At 34.8% G+C, this 16838-nt stretch overlaps 1 protein-coding gene across 1 annotated transcript; it reads left to right on the top strand.

Moving 5' to 3' along the window:
- Window positions 1–860: 860 nt before the first annotated feature.
- Window positions 861–15725, top strand: LOC106884503 (uncharacterized). Its single transcript, XM_014935923.3, has 12 exons — window positions 861–1377; window positions 4619–5219; window positions 6035–6114; window positions 6641–6771; window positions 7202–7337; window positions 7689–7780; window positions 9357–9441; window positions 10025–10168; window positions 10302–10373; window positions 11731–11799; window positions 12806–12949; window positions 13969–15725. The coding sequence occupies exons 2-12, from the start codon at window positions 4621–4623 to the stop codon at window positions 15477–15479; spliced, it is 3063 nt and encodes a 1020-aa protein (XP_014791409.1). The 5' UTR covers window positions 861–1377; window positions 4619–4620; the 3' UTR covers window positions 15480–15725.
- Window positions 15726–16838: the final 1113 nt, after the last annotated feature.

Below are 16838 nucleotides of genomic sequence, written 5' to 3'. Positions count from 1 at the left end.
ATAATAGAATAAGTTGCTTAACATAAGTTAGATGCAGCATTTTCTCTACATTCTGACATTGTGAAAATATACTTTCTCACTACATCAAAAGGAGAGCTTTTGAAGGAAATTAATGTTATTTTGAAGAACGTTGTCGAAGCGATTCCAAAGATGCAATCTTCGGGGATGTGACTGTAGCTGATAAGAACAAATTTTAAATTTGAACTTATGCTAGTTTTAAGTATTCACTGAAAGAAAGAAAAGCTTATGTGAAAATTAAAACAGCTTATACGAAGAAAACTAATCAAAATAGTACTTGTACTTATATTTAACAAACTAATTGCAAACTGCAGAAAACGTCTTTGAAATGTATATGTAATATATAAACATTTTTTTTTAGTTAAGAAACAAATATTAATTTATAGTCTGTTTATTTCTTCATCATTAAAATGGTAGGAAAGTGGTGAAAAAACTTATTGAAACTCTGTAAAACATCAGTATAATAAAATCACATCGTAAATAGATACATCACGTATTTATCTTCCAAGTGAATATTAATGGCATTAAATAGCATCGATTTGTCGAAGCAACTGTAAAAACGCTTTGTAACATGAACTGATGACATATGAAGTGCTAAAGATGTAGTGATATGATGTGATGGATTTAAAAATGGTAAAATTTGGCGGGGAATCAAGGCGGTAGCCATCCAATTATCGCGGGAAATATGAGTTTGGAGATACAACAAACGTGACCGGTCTCGTGATCTACTTTTGAAACATATCTAGTTGTTTTCTTTCCTTTCCCTCCCTTTAAAAACGTGGAACCGACAAAAAAATACGTGTGTGTGTGTATGTAAATATATATATAGCGAGAGAGAGAATATTCATTTGTTTCTGCATGTTAAGAAAAGTAGTCGGCGTGTAGTGGCATGTCAGTGTAGAGAGGATGACAGAAGTTACTACTGAGTCTATGTATAGGTATGCTGCAATGACGACACGCGGGCACAGTTGTATTGTTATTGGTCACAGCACTGTCAATCAAAGTCGGCGCCGAGCTCGCTGATTGGTCAATTGTTTGAGTAGCTGAGAAGAGAGGGCTGACCCGGCTTCGTACAAACGCTGCGCGCCAATTTTAATTAGAGTTTATTTCTGTCCTGTGTCGCTTTTACTGCACAACTTGCAAACCCACCAAAACTTTTTTTCAGACTTGGTTTCTGTCATCTGTGCTTCTTTAGGGTTTTTTTTAACGTTCATACATTTCTCTTCTTTATCCAAACGGGGTCTATTTCTTTCTCTATTCGATGTCACTTCAATCCTTCATACCGTGTGGAAATTGCTGTGTTTGTGGACGATCGTAGATGTAAAGTTTGTTGGCAGCGGTTCAATCTTAACCGAGACGGTAAGATCTATCTTTACTTTTCTTTTTATTCCTCTCCAAAATCATTATCGTGATCGATCGTATATAATTATGAGAATATGAGGGTGTACATAATGATCGCTATAGGAAATAATGATCCTTTAAAAGTCATCGACCCGGTTTCGATTCCATTTCAGTTAGTGTTAATGTCCTTTCTGCCGAGAGCTGTATGTCATTTATTATTTCCCTTTTCTCTAGAAATAATAGTCTTAGTCGATGATATCAACATGTGTAATTATTTGAAATGAGATTATGACTACTTCAAGGTTAATTTTTGTGGACAGACTAAATATCACCGCTTTTTTTTTAGTTAGCTGTGTCTAAAACTTCTTGACTTTGTGTAATCTAAGTAATAGTAAATTTGTAAAATATACTTCAGATCACAACGATTAATAATGGTTGAGGTTATAGTTAGGTTAATGTTAATTTGAAGTTGTAACTGACATTTGTATATCACTAGTAAACTTTGAATAGTATAACAATGATTTGTACGTTCCTTAATATAATATATTCAGAAACAGAAATCATCAACGTTAATCTATCTATTTATGATAGTATTTATTGCGATTGTAATTTGAAAATACATTGCTCTATTTAAATATCAAGTCTGATATAAACACATTAATTTGATGGTTGTTGAAGCCTCTATTTTGATGTTTGATATATATGTAATATGACAAGTGATATTGTTTTGAATATGTATATATATATATATTTATTTATTTATATAACATTGCATTGGCACATCGAATTATTTTATAGTTGCCAGACGTTTATCTCGTATTAATGTAAAATATATTGGTATATTTCTGATATAAAACAAATATCTTCGTCATCAGGCCATACCAGGTATTTTGCTCCTGGTTTTATATTCCCTGATGTCGAGTAGTTAAGGGCTCGGCGCGCTTGTTGTCAGCTTTGGCGCTTTCAAACTTGTTGATCCTACCTGACTACAATCAGGGAGAAGAACTGGATAAGAAACTCGGCCGCCCTAAGTTCTCGCCCCACTTAAAACACTTGATTATTATTTTTTTTTAATCATTACTTAAGTATATTGTCCTTTTGAATTATAATTAATTTTAATTTTTAATATTCTAGTCTAGTAATTGTGAAGTGGAGAGGGAGGTCCTTGCTCTGTTTCAGCCACCCCGGGCTATTTATGTAGATACACAACCGCCGCCGCCCATCATCATACGTTACAGCTTGGATTTCTTAGTTTTCCCTCCACGTTACCTAATTAACTTTCTCGGACCTGCATAATAATTGCTGACTATTATTATTATTATGAACCTGTGCTGTTTTTTTATTTCTCATTTTTCTTCAGAAAAGCTTGAAAATCTCAATATTTGTTTAACATTTTAAATTTGATTTCATGTAAGAAATTTAAAGAAATCGTTAAATGATGATAATTTAATTAAGATATTGCTAAATTTGAAAACACAATTAAAATAGTTTGTTATAATTTTGTTGCATAAGTGTGTGATTATGGTTGCTTTTGTAGTTTTTTATTTTTTCTTTATATATATATATAAATTTGCTGTTGCATATTTTAAATAACATTTGCATGCATTCCATATGCAGCTTTGATGCAGTTGTATTGAATTCAAAACTTTTCCCTCGAAATTTAAAATTTAGCCCTGGTTATTGCTTCTGGATACTTTTCTTTCGAAAACTTCACCAAAATTTTCCATTCATCACTACTTGAGTTCTATACTTTTCTGAAATATAAAATACTAATCTAATTTTACTTTAAGATATTATTCTTATTGCTTCTGCTTTGAAATATAAATATATATATATATATATATATATATATAACAATTAGTCGCGTTATGTCAGCCCATTATCCCCCGGCATTGGCGACCGCCGACCGACTGAATCCTGTCTGTGGGGGCGAGGGAGCGATCACCGGTCTACAGCTGACTAAACTTTGTCACAATTTCGCCCCGCCAAATTTTCAGATGATGGTCGGTCAAGCGTAATTACAAATCTATGTCCTTGAAGAATTCTCTTCAATACGAATTCTTACACTGTTACTTTACCCATGTAGATTATGGATCACTTTCCGCCAAATCCACCATTCCTCGTAGTTGTTGGCGCCCATTATTTTGAACGGTGGAGGGAAGGTCAATGCTATTGTGTTGAGGGATCACAGTCCATTCTTTGCGTATTGCACATTTCATGGACTGCAATAAAATAATTTTGGGTGTTTTTCAATTATTATTATTTTTTTAAATTTTAAAATAGATGTAACGTATTATTTCCAGTGAAATTATACTAATTCTTGCAATTTCTTATCAAATGGCGTCTTCGATTTTTTTTTTCTCTCCAGCGGAATGCATCAAAGAAATATTTTCATTTCCTCCACATCAGCATAATTTTTGGCGATCATTAATTGTACTGACTGTTAATTAACCATTTAATTGTTTCAAATTATTAAATTAACGGCGGCTGCAGGATTTAGTGAAACCATTTCTGTAGAGTTGGCGGTTACTTTATTCAAACCAGCGTCTGATATTTCAAAGATCTGTTATGTCATGAGATTATACCTTTTCTGACCGTTTATGCACGGGCATACAACTAGATAGATATATACATAATATCTATAGACATAGATATTATTCATCAACCGTCTATAGAAGTTAGTTAACGAAATGCCCTGCGACCCAGTTGTCGATGAAGTGCATGACTTGTTGCGCTCTTTCTTTTCTTTAACGCCAATCTCTTGCTAACGGCATTCTTGGTTTAACCCTTACATTTCTCTGCAAACAGCCCCCTTGGACTAAGTGTAGACATTTTTTAATATTTTTTAAAACTTAAAGATTTCTTTCTAACCGATATATTTATGGGACTCTGTCTCTATCTTACGAATCACTCCATCATCTGTAATTTAGCAAAATATTTTAATAGTCGAGATGAACTGGCCGTTTCTTCACCAGATCCCTCTATCACCAACTGAAATTCTTTGAATTGTTCTCATTAAAATAATATCACAAGATGCAAATATTAAAATATGCAGTACCAAAACGAAGGCAATATAGATTTGTATTGATTTTTTTTCCTTGTGTCTTTCAGTTAATATTTGGAAAAGTTGTCATTCAGTCTATCTATAATGAAAAAAATTGTACCTTTTAGATATAATCTCCTTAAATCTCATTTTAACAGCTTAGATTATATAGTATTAATGGTCTAAACTCAATTATATTTCTCTCAATTATTACAGAGATGGCTCCAGTTAATGAAACTTGCCCTGCTTCAGCTCACCTAATCAATAAATTAGGTGGTGAAACTGAAGAACAGGACAAAGTTACAAGAAGAACACCACTATGTGAAAATGTGACCAGCAATGGCCAGACAAAATGTAAACCCAATGCTGATTTTCAAGAAACAGAATCAGTATTCTGCAGTCCTAAATGCAATAAGGAGAACTGTTTGAATTCTACAAAATTCCACCATCCAAAACTTTCTACTAGTGTAATTGATTATAAACCATACACTAGCCTTTCCTACTTAATTGATGAGGGCCCAGCTCAACCAGCCACTCCAGAAAAGAAGTGGGATTCAAGGGAATGTCATGAAGCACCACTCACTCCTACTGCCAACCTGAAAATGCTCTCAAGTGCTGTTAGTCCTGAGCTAAGGCGGCGGGACTTATTGCTAGAAGAAGAAAGTAACAGGCATCTATTGTCTCAGTGTGATTGCAGCCAGCCAGAGTCTCCTCATGGACTCCTCAAAGAGAATAATTTCATCCAAGATACTGATTCAGGGAAACTGTTCACCACTGGTTCCCGAAAAGAGAAATCTCTTGGACTTTTATGCCAAAAGTAAGGAAATGGTTTTCTTTTTTCCACTTTATATATCTTCTATCTTAGCAATTAAATATCTTTACAGTAACTTTTTTATAACAAATCCTACCTCAGTTAAAAATTTTTCCTTATACCCTCTTGTTCACTGGAACATTCAAGCAAAGGCGACAAACTGGCAGAATCATTAGTGCATCGGGCAAAAGGCTCAGCATTTCTTCCAACTTAATGTTCTGAGTTCAGATTCTGCCAAGGTCAGCTCTGTCTTTCATCTTTTTAGTATCAGTAAAACAAGTACCAGTGAAGTGCTGGGGTTATTAACTCTCCACTTCCCCCAATATTTCAGGCCTTGTGCCTGTATTAGAAATGATTATTATAAGATATGCATGAAATTTTAATATCTTGTGTCGACAGTAAATAACAGTGAAAATCCATAGTTATATTGATCCTCAATGTTTGTGAGCAGTCATTATCAACATAGTCTTCTATTCATTTTGTTTTCCCTATTTATGATAAATTGTGAAATTCCAGATTAATGGATGTAGATCAAAGTCTGTCTTGGGCTAAATTTAACTTAATATTGATCCTTAGTTTTCTACATTTGATGAAATTGTAAATCACAGAATCTCTTTGATAACAGTATTATTGCTAAAAAAATTGGTTTCCATATATATATAGTTTGTAGTCAATACACGCACAAACAATCCAAGTAATAAGTTTTCAAAGTGATAATTATTGGTTTTTCTTTAGTTTTTTTATCATAATCTAAGCAACAATAGAAATTTACAATTTTTGCTTAATTGTATGTATTTATTTTTTACTTATTTTATCTTCAGATTTTTAGCCAAATATCCCAATTATCCTGATCAAAATGCTGGTATTGATATATCACTGGATGAAGTCGCACGTGATCTATGTAAGTAACTGGAAGAAACTGTTTCTGTTTTACAGAATGAGTGTTGTCCAACAGTTATCTTGCAAAATTTGTGTAATTTCTTAACTTGTTTACAGCTGTTTAACCCTTTTGCATTCAGACTACTTTGTCAAATGTAATGCTGCCAGCTGAATTGTGATAAAGATTAATGCCACCATTCTTTAAGTGCAACTAAAGTTGTTTTACAAACTCCTCATAGAATGGTATCATATCCACTCAGCTATTGCTAATTATCTCTTCATTAATATGGTTTTACTTCAAAAGTGTTCAGCGAGTTTCATAGATTATTAATTGTCTAGACATTTATATTAATTTTATGACTGTTTAAACTGTCTTGTTGATTTACTTTTATTAATCTAGTTAATTGACTTTCACAATTTGTTTCTGTGTTAATGGAAATGATCAATCTTTTTTCTTTTAAACAATACAATTAGATATGACCTTCACTAATTAAATAAATTTCTTTCAGTGTGTCCATTAATTGTCATTATTTCTTTTCTTTCAATAGCTGTTGGCCGGCGTCGAATATATGATATTGTTAATGTGCTGGAGAGTGTGGAAATAGTCAGTAGGGTGGCCAAAAATAAATATGCATGGCATGGAAAGACAAATTTGTGTACAACACTCGCCAAACTAAAGGTAACCATATGACTGATTGCTTTCTTTCATCAGGTCCTTATCAATTTTGACAAAGTAACTACATACCAATGCCAGATCTCCTCTATTTTTACTTTCCATTTACTGGTGTGCCCTAGAAAGACAAAATGATGCATTTATGCATTCTATTTCTTTACATAAATCTAGATTTAATTCATATGTAAAAATTTCTCTAATATTGTTGTTGACTCATCTACAAATTCCAAAAACAGTGGACAGAATCTCACAGAAAAAATTAGGATAAAGTTTCAATTCCTGACTAAGAATCCAGGAACTAACCATTTTACATATAAAAAAAGGTGACACTGGAGACTTCAAAAGCTGATTTTGTCAAGTAAATTTATCCATTACTGTATAAATACGCTTCCTTGTGTTTCTTGATAGTATTTTCATATTTCTGTTTATTGTTTAGGCCTTAGCTGAGCAAGAGGGTTTTCGAGAACAAATGAATCGACTGAAAGAATATGAACTAAAGAAAGAATTAGTTGATAATTCTCGCTCTTATTCATCAACAAATGACTTGGATAACTTCTCTGAATCTGATCAAGGTAAGAAGCACACAAAAAAAATTCAGTGTCACGGCCTCTTTCTTGAGAATTGTCACCCTTCAATGTAGAGTTTATTATAGTTGTGGCTGTATATTATTGAATGCTGTATTTCATGGCATAAAAGATGCACATGCATATTAGGTACACCCCAATTTCAACAGCGTGAAATGTACTGGGTGCTATTTTATATCACCAGCGATAGTGAGATTGCCATGCAGTTTGCAAGAACATTGTAGGATATGTGTGAGAGACTGGATCTGGCCAGTTTAAATGCTAAAAGGTTTTAAAAAATATTCTTTATATGAGACTTCATTATCATTTATACTAAAGGAATTTCTTTTCATTTTACAGATATCTCAAATTTATCCAACATACCCAAGTTTCTCGAAAAGTCATTAGGTATTATGAGCCAGAAATTTTTGATGTTGTTTCTAGTTTTAAAGGTAAGTTCTGTTTATTTTGTTTGCTTTACATTTTCTATTTGTGTTTATTCATGACTCTTGTGTGGCTAAGATGCTTGTTTTTGCAGCCATGTGGTTTTTGAGTTCAGTCCCACTGTGCAACGCCTTGAGCAAGTGTCTTCTACTATAGCCCCAGGTTGACTAAAGTCTTTTGAACAAACTAGGTAGAGGGAAACCATTGTGTGAATGTTGATATTCCATGCTTGTCACTGCTTGGATGAAACAGCTATGATGTTGACATTATGACGAGTCACTCTGTGTTTTTGAAACCTTAGAACAGGTGACAGGAAGAATATCTGGCTGTAAAATTCTGCCTACATCTATTTCTTAAAATGGACAATAAACAAATGATAGAACACAAAATGGACTATTTTTTTGACTCTGTTTAGTCAAGCCCAACCTGAGACTTGGCCAAGAGTTAAATCAGTTATTCAGTCAACTGCAAGTTTCATGTTTGATACTGCTCTACAATTTCTTGCTGGATCGTTTTATTCCTATATTTTCATGTTGACCTGTATTTGTTTATCATGTGATACACTTCAGCAGTAAGCTGGCAGAATTGTTAACACACCAGGCAAAAGACTTAGAGGTATTTCTTTCCTTGCTACATTCTGAGTTCAAATTCAATCAAGATCTACTTCAGTGATTCTCAGACATTTTCGGGTTGCCGCCCCCTTGACACCCAGGCTACTTTCCTAGTGCCTCCACCCCAACTAACCATCACAAACATAGACTGCTTTCGGAAGCAAATCCAAAGCAACTGTATTTCACAAATTAAAACTTAACCTAATTAACCCATTATTTTGTTGTTTTTACATGAATCTCTATCCCCATTATCACCCCACTTTTCTTCAATGGAACTTTCCACTGCCCCCAGGAGGGCAATACTGCCTACTTTGAGAACCACTGATCTACTTCATCTTTCATCCTTTCGGTATCAATAAAATTAAATACCAGTTGAATGCTGGATTCAATGTAATTGACTTAATTACTCCTGGCTATGAATATGTAAACTACATTCTTCTGCCAAGCCAGTGTGGCAGAGTAAACTCATCAAACCAGTATGATCTCAAGATTAAATTCATGGCTTACACGTAAGACTGTGGTTGGTGGAGAGAACATGCTGAAGCCTTCAGTGAACTAAATATGGGCAATTCAATCCAAAAATACTTAGCAATGAGGAAACTATCTTTCTACACTTGGGTGCCCAATCACCAACCACTTTACAGCACAGTGAATTTTACCATCGCACTGGCTTAAGAAATATTGTCACCTACAAGGCTGAAGATCCCTCTTTACCCTTCGCTGTCTCACTAATGTATATGATATTGGGTTCAAATTCAAGGCCAGCAAGTTCAGGGGTTGGGCTAAGTCAGTTACATCAACCCCAAACAGATGAAAGGCAAAATTGACCTCAGTGAAATCTGGAAACTCAGAATGTAAAGTCGGACAAAATGCCGCTAAGCATTTTGCCTGACATGCTAACAATAATGCCAGTCCACCACCTTAGATATCACCTATGTATATAATATTAAACGATGATTATTTTCTTTTCCAGCCCAAAACAGTAAATCTCGATTTGGCAGCAAAAATCCTGATTGGTAACATGACGGTAGATAAAACTGAAAATTCTAAATTCAAAAGTGAGTTTAACATTTGATTCATTCATTCTTTAGATCTGTCTTTAAGGCATTATTTTACAACTTGGATGCCTTTTATAACTTTGCCTTACCTGTTTCTTTTATGTAAGAGGCTTTATAGTTAACTTGTTTTCAAAAGCACAGATCTACAGCATGATTTATCAACAGAGAATGCAACATAGCATCACCAATTTTTTTAAAGTGGTTTCATACAGGGAGGCAGAATGTAAACATGCCACTTTCTCTTACAAGGCATTGATTGACCTTTTGCTAGTGTACAGGGCAACTGCTCATGGTACCAAGCAGTGAAAAGGAACTAGAAAGTATAGCCCTGCCTGCAACATACAGACACATGCATGTGTGTGTACATAAACACAGGCACACACACACATACATGCTCATCTATCCAAATCAGTTGTGACATTCATACTGTTGATGTATGTAAGGAATAATAGCAGTGATCATATTAGTATCGATACATATTGATAATAGCTATCTGATTAGTGTATCTTCCTGTGTTATGTTGTTCTTCTGTCACCTTGTATAGTTTGTCTTATTTTTTTTTTATATTTTATTTTCCTTCCAGCAAAAATCCGCCGTCTTTATGATATCGCTAACATCTTGACCAGTTTAGGGTTAATCCGTAAAATTCACGTCACAGAGATTCGGGGTAGGAAGCCAGCATTCAAGTATATCGGGCCTGAAGTAGACAGTTCAACTGACATCAGTAGTAAGTTGCCTTGCTTTTGTTTTTCTTTCTCTCTCTCTCTCTGTAATTTCTCCATCTTTATTGCTCCTATTCTCATAATTTCTGTCTATCTCACCCCCAGTATCTTAACACTAATAATTTTGTTTGAATTCAGCTTGTAGCACTGATGGATGTCACAGACCAAGTTCCAGGCATTCTTTGCTTGACTGTGTCAAAAATCAAAAAAGTAAGTTATAGAATTATTTTTTTTAACATTTTGAATTTTCCAAATTTATGCTGATTTCTATTTAGTTCCAGTTTTTTTAATCCTTTTCTTTCCATATTTCAGTCCATATTCTGTACTTTTGTTTGAACGTAAAAAATTAGTAAAATAACTTTGTCAGTATTAGGCTGTTGTTTGGAACAAATTAACATGAAATTTTGATGGAATATAAGTTATTTTCTAAATTCTTCATTATTTTCAATATTAACTGAAACAATGACAGTGTATATATTTTAACAGAAATATGATAAGAAGAGTTAAAACAGGAAGCTTGTATCATAGAATGAGGTGCAGTTTCATCGTTGATTGATATCAATAGTTAATACTTTTTTTACTTAAGCATATAGAACCACACTATAACCCCCTGCCCATCACACACTAATGACAATTTTAGTAGTTGTTCATTTAAAACATTAAAGAGACATAACTCTTCTGTAACTCCTACCTAAATACAGACCTCATGCTTCAACGGCCCATTTGCTCTCATTTAGCTGCATCTGTGACATTCTTCCATAGATCCTGTTTTGCTGTGCAGACAAAATCTCCCTCAGATTATATGCAATATCATCTTGAATAAGAACGATATATTGGACATGATGTAGTTGCTGCTGGAAAATTATTTGTCTCTAGTCTTCTTCAATAAAAGTTAATTTGTGAATAAACATCAAAGCTTGCATATTGCTGCAATATTTATTTCACTTGTCTGTCAACGAACTACTTGCCACCATCTCTCTAACAACATCCACTTCTGTGCAGACATTGTCCATCTTCATTTATTTCTAATCTTGCACACCCTAGCTTCAGATAATGCAACCTAGATATTGAACCCTAAATCTGGTATAAAATCTAAATATAGAAATGTTTGTCAGCATTTTGTGTGCCTTGTTTTGTTGTGGTAGCAACCACAAACTGTTTACCCCTTTTGATATTAGCCCACTTAAGACTATCTGTGATTTTATCATACAAACTTCCCATTTTAAAAGTGATATAGATTCAAAGCTTCCTCTCAAAATTTATATTTCAAACATAGGACAATTCTTTTATTAATCATCATCGTCGTTTAACGTCCACTTTCCATGCTAGCATGGGTTGGACGATTTGACTGAGGACTGGTGAAACCAGATGGCTACACCAGGCTCCAATCTGATTTGGCAGAGTTTCTTTCATTATTTCCACAATTAAAACAAGGGTAGTGTATTTCAAGAGGAATATAGTAATGAAAGGGTTTAGCTATCCACTTTTGTATTGCAGAAAAATATACAAATTTGTTTTGTTGCAATGTAGCATATTTCTGTTAATGTCCTATTTATTTATTTTTCAGTTGCTAACATTCTCAACAACAAACCTGGAAAATCAGGACATCTGGGTGACAGTCCTTTGACATCACAAGGTACATTTTAGTTTTGTTGTTAAACTTAAGGTCTTAACAGCTTCTCAACAAACCACCTCCTCCTCTCATATACTCCTCCCCCACCCCACTTCTATTTAGATGAAGGGGCTCTTTCCAGTTCGTTTTCTGTCTTGCAAGTTACTTGGCAACTGCACTTGCGTTGATGGCTTGGTAAAAAAAAAAGACACTCAGTACACACTGTAAAGTGGTTGGCTTTAGGAAGAGCATCCAGCAGTAGAAACCATGCCAAAGCTGACGTTGGAGCTCAGTGCAACCCTGCTGCTTGCTGGATGCTCTCAAGCCTTCTGACCCATGCAAGCATGGAAAATGGTCGTTAAATGATGATAATGATCAAAAGTCAATCATGTTCACTTGGAAAGCTGTAAAATTCTTGGTATATCAAAGAAGTTTGCAAAGAGAAGGCTTGGGGTTGCTGCTCACTTCCAGAATTCAGCCAGCTTTGTCTATACCACTTTTCTAGGTAACCAGTGCTATGCTTGCAAAGGGCTGCTTGGTCACTTGAATTTCTCCATGTCCATAGTTTAGAGAAGTGGCTAATATCTCAAGTGTCCAGTGTGCAGGTTTGCAATTACAAAATTTCAGCTTGTGATGCCTGTATGTTCCACCACTGCCCATCACTGCAGGTCAAGACTTGTCTTCCTATAGTCTGTTCCACAAGAAATTAGTGTGTGTGTAATTGGTTATAGTGTAGCATACACAGAACTGCACTCCAGCATATGTGTGTGTGTAAATTTCTGCTTTTGGAAATCTGCATATGTTTCTATTGTTGCTATTTACTGCAGTTGCTTTTAGAATTGAACATATTCTTAATGCTAAATCTCAAATAATTTGATTTCTTTTTCTTTTTTGGAATTCCAAATTTCTAAAAAAAATATTTCTTTGCTTTAAATGTTTTTCTTTTGTTCTTTTTTTTCCCCCTTCTATTGTATGAAATATTTCCAAATATATTAAACTGATGTAATTTTCATGTAAATATTTATTCCAGATGATTTATTCTGTCATGGCGCCATCACATCAAAGAAGTCATTCTCTCGTCATTCATCTTTTGATAGTATTTGTGAAGTGGCTGAGAAAGAAAGAACGAAATTGTTTTCTCAGCCTTCGACACCACTGAAGGAAAGTAAGGCTGGTAAGTTTAAATTTGCTTTGTATTTGTATGTATTGTATCAATTCACAGTATCACAAGCCAAATGTTTCTCAGTCGACATTGAGCTTCAAAGCAATTAACACGAAAAGTACTTAGTGTGAACTTTTTTTTTCCTGTCTATTCCCTTTGGAAAGCCATGAACAGCACAGGATTTCTTCATCGCTTTTAGTGCTTCTACATTTAGGTTACTCTGTCAAATGTAATGCTTATTTATTGCCTTGCATGCTTAAGCAAAAGCAGGGTATTCTTGTCTTTGTCTGTTTGTTTGCAAAATTACTGGAAAACGGTTGAACAGATTTTTAACAAATTTGGCAGAAATACTGATTGGGTGAGCAGCTGAAAATTAGGAAAATTTGATTTGATTATCATAAAACATACATAGATATGTGACTGTGTGTGTGTATATACAGTGATGGATTCGAGGGTTTCGTTTATTTACAAGTTGATTTCTTAATTTCACTGAAGTATAAATACCTATAATGGTGACACTTTAAAAAAAAGAAATTCCCAAATTCTAACTTACTGCTTGTGGTTTGCCTGTGAGAAAATCCAAAGTTTGAAGAGACAACAATAAAATGAGGTTAAACTTTGTATTTGGCACACAGAAGAGTACTTAGCTCCTGTTTCATGGCCCAAAACAATGATGCGGTTACAGCTACTCATTGTACAAGACTTGAAGAGTTAATATTTGACAAGGCTGCCATTTGTTGGGCAATGTTAAGTTAATCTGTAAACCAATATTTGATCAGTATTCTAGCTTCAGAGACTGAGATTAATAATCGTTTATCAGTGGGATATTGAAATATTAGCTTTATTAAATTTTAGGAGGATTTAAGTGGATAGTCTGAAGATCATATATGTTAAACAATAGCTTTCAAGAGTTATAGGAACCGAAACTGAAGTTCGTTTATAGCTTGTATCACACATAGGATAGATTTTCTTACAAAGTTATTAATTGAATTTTATTTCCAAAACTTTAATATTGTTATTGTTTGTTTCAGAGTGGTGCCAGTCCATTCAGCAAAGGAAAGAAAGTAATGCCCAGCATATAATCTTTGTACAGAAGGGAAATGAGATACATGGATATCATGTTCTTCCAAATGCCAATCATTCTGCCTCTGTTTCTAAGTCTGTAAATGCTTCTTGCAGTGATGGGTCTGCTGCTAGTACAGCTATTTCAGAGGTTAGCATTCCCATACCAGGTAATACAGCTGCTTCAACTGGTGCATCAAAAATCTTGCAGAGCTCATCTGCCCCGGCAGCTCCTAAGATGCTTAGTCCCAGAGTAGAATGTTCTCATTCTTTAATTAAGCATTCCACAAACAACAATCTGACAGCTAAACAAATGGAAGCGGTTTTAAAATCTTTGAAAGATCCAATTCCAGTCGCCTCTAATTTACCCACGTCATTAGTGGATGCCTCAACTCAGTCTTCTCCTTCAGCGGACCAGTCAGAAAAGCATGCCGTTTCAGAGAATTTAAAACCAACAGAAACCTCCTTGCCAGGTGAGCCACTTTTGAAAAAACGGCGAGTTCAAGAAAATTATAAAGACAACGATGAAACTGCTGATCTTCAGAAGAGTCCCTCAGGTAGTTCTGAGAGTAGCAAACGACAATCTCCCAACAGAGCTTTACATTTAGAGCCAGAATTTCAAGCTGCTAAATATTTTGACTCAGACTGTCCCATTGTTATTCCTGACGATGATCTTGCTATACCTCTCATTCCCGTTCATGAATCGGAAGACAAGTCTTCCAAGGCTGTGTTACCAGCAGCTACTGCTACTACTGCTGCTGCTGTTTCTACTACACCTAAAGGTGGGTGTGGCTGCAACTGCTGTATGAACAAACATTCCATGTGCAATGTCCAGCCAACCACACCAAAGCTCATGCATATCTCTAACCAAACCTCTTCAGTTGTACAGCTCCCTCTGTTAGCTGTGGCTAGTGTTACTGCCAGTCCTGCTGGAGCAACCAACAGCTTTGCCTATGCCAATACTGACATGACTCCAACACTTGCCAGCATCTCTGCAAGAGCTGTGAAGGTGCACCAGCTTTCCAGTCCCCATATTGTCATGCCTTTAACATTTACTTCGTCTCCTGTATCTAACATTGCCATCACTGACAATCCACAGTCAAGTCCAACTTTAGTTGCCTTTCCTGTCTCCCAGCCCACCATGACATTGGCCCCAGTTCAGTTGGTGCAATCTACAAGTAACAATAGTAATTCACATTTGAAAACTCCCACACCAATAACTCTTCCAAACCAAGTAACAACCCCTAACAGCCAGATCTTTTTCCAGTCTCCCTGTACATTATTTGACGACTTAACAACATTTGCCACACCCAACTCTTTCTTCCGCAATACACCAAACCCCAACTTAGAAACTTCGTCTTCTCATTCTAATTTGATGTCTGACTTAAAACGTCTCAAACCCCAGCTCCTGACACAAGATAAACCCCAAGTTTGTACTAGCAGTGCAGCTCGACGACTTAATTTAATTGAGTCTCCATAATCTCTATTTTTTCTTCTTTTCCATTTTCCATTTCTACAGGGGATCTTGTTATGGGCTATGTTTATGTATATAAACTCCATCAGCGAAGAGTAAATGCAATATTAACTCTTTAACTGTTTGGAACATGTGATATCATAAATATCATTTTATCAGTCACTTTTATATTCTCCTTTTGCCTTGAGGTCAGCCATTAAAGAAAGAGTTTCCTGGTATTTGTCATTCCAGATGTCTCAAAAGAATGAAGTATATCCAAAGTTAATTTATATTTTTTTATTACTTAATATTTTATTTGAATGTTATAATCTATTGCCAAGCTGCTTTCTAAAAGACCTTTTAGCTGGGATTTTAAAAAATGTGAATTTAAGGAGTATTTTCTTCATCAAATCTTATAATATTTGCTACCACTGTCCTCAGTCAGACAGGTTCAATACTTATATATATTTATATAAATATATATAAGTTACTTTTAAATTGTTGGCCAATGAAAGGAAATAACTGACTTTGTTCAGTTGAGCACTTTACACTGTTGTTACTGCTGAGCAGTGTTCTGTAATTAAGGTTATGATGCTAAAGTTAACAGCGAAATGTGGGTTGTTTTCTAAAAGTTGTATGCACCAGATTATTAGTGTCATCACTTTAAATTTACTGTTGAGTTAGATTGACTTAGTGTAGTAGATGTGTTCTGGTTTCTCAAATCTAACTTGCAGATTATATATACCCCCATAGACTGTGATAAGTCGCCTCATATTGAGGTTATCTTCCCTCCTGCTGATTTTAATCATTCTACATGTATTTCGTTGAGTATTAATGACCGTAGGTTGTTCCAAAGATAATTTCCAAACTGAAACAATAACGATATATTTTAAAGATCTCAGTCACTAAATGCAATTTTTTTTTTTTTTTTTTTCTTTACGGTACCAAGAGAAATTTTCAATTCTCTCACTAAATATACTCAACGGTTTTGTGAACAGTAGAGCTCTTCAAGGGCATACAACTTTTCATTAATGATACTATAGGTTATCTCCCTTGTAATGTCCACGTTGCACATCGCTCTTTGCCATTATCATCATCATCATCTTCAATTTATTATTCCATTTTTCTTTTCACCAGTTCGCTTTTGTCATCAATTCCGCCCCCTTCCCAATTTGAATATCTATCTTGCCGTTTCCCCTGAGAAGTAATTTCACAAAGACATATATTTTTAAGCACTTTCTGTTCTGTTTAGGCAACCAAATCAATCAGTATTTATTCATAAGAGATATTTTTATATAAAATATTGTTACCCACTTTTTTTTTTCCCCTCTTTACTATCCTGAACGTGGTTAAATGCGGAGATCGCATCCACCCCTTACTTGTTTG

Source organism: Octopus bimaculoides, chromosome 21 (assembly GCF_046866305.1).
Source record: "Octopus bimaculoides isolate indiv1 chromosome 21, ASM4686630v1, whole genome shotgun sequence".
Lineage (NCBI taxonomy): Eukaryota > Metazoa > Mollusca > Cephalopoda > Octopoda > Octopodidae > Octopus > Octopus bimaculoides.
Note: the sequence above shows the minus strand (reverse complement) of the source record. Positions and strands in the feature narration are given on the sequence as shown.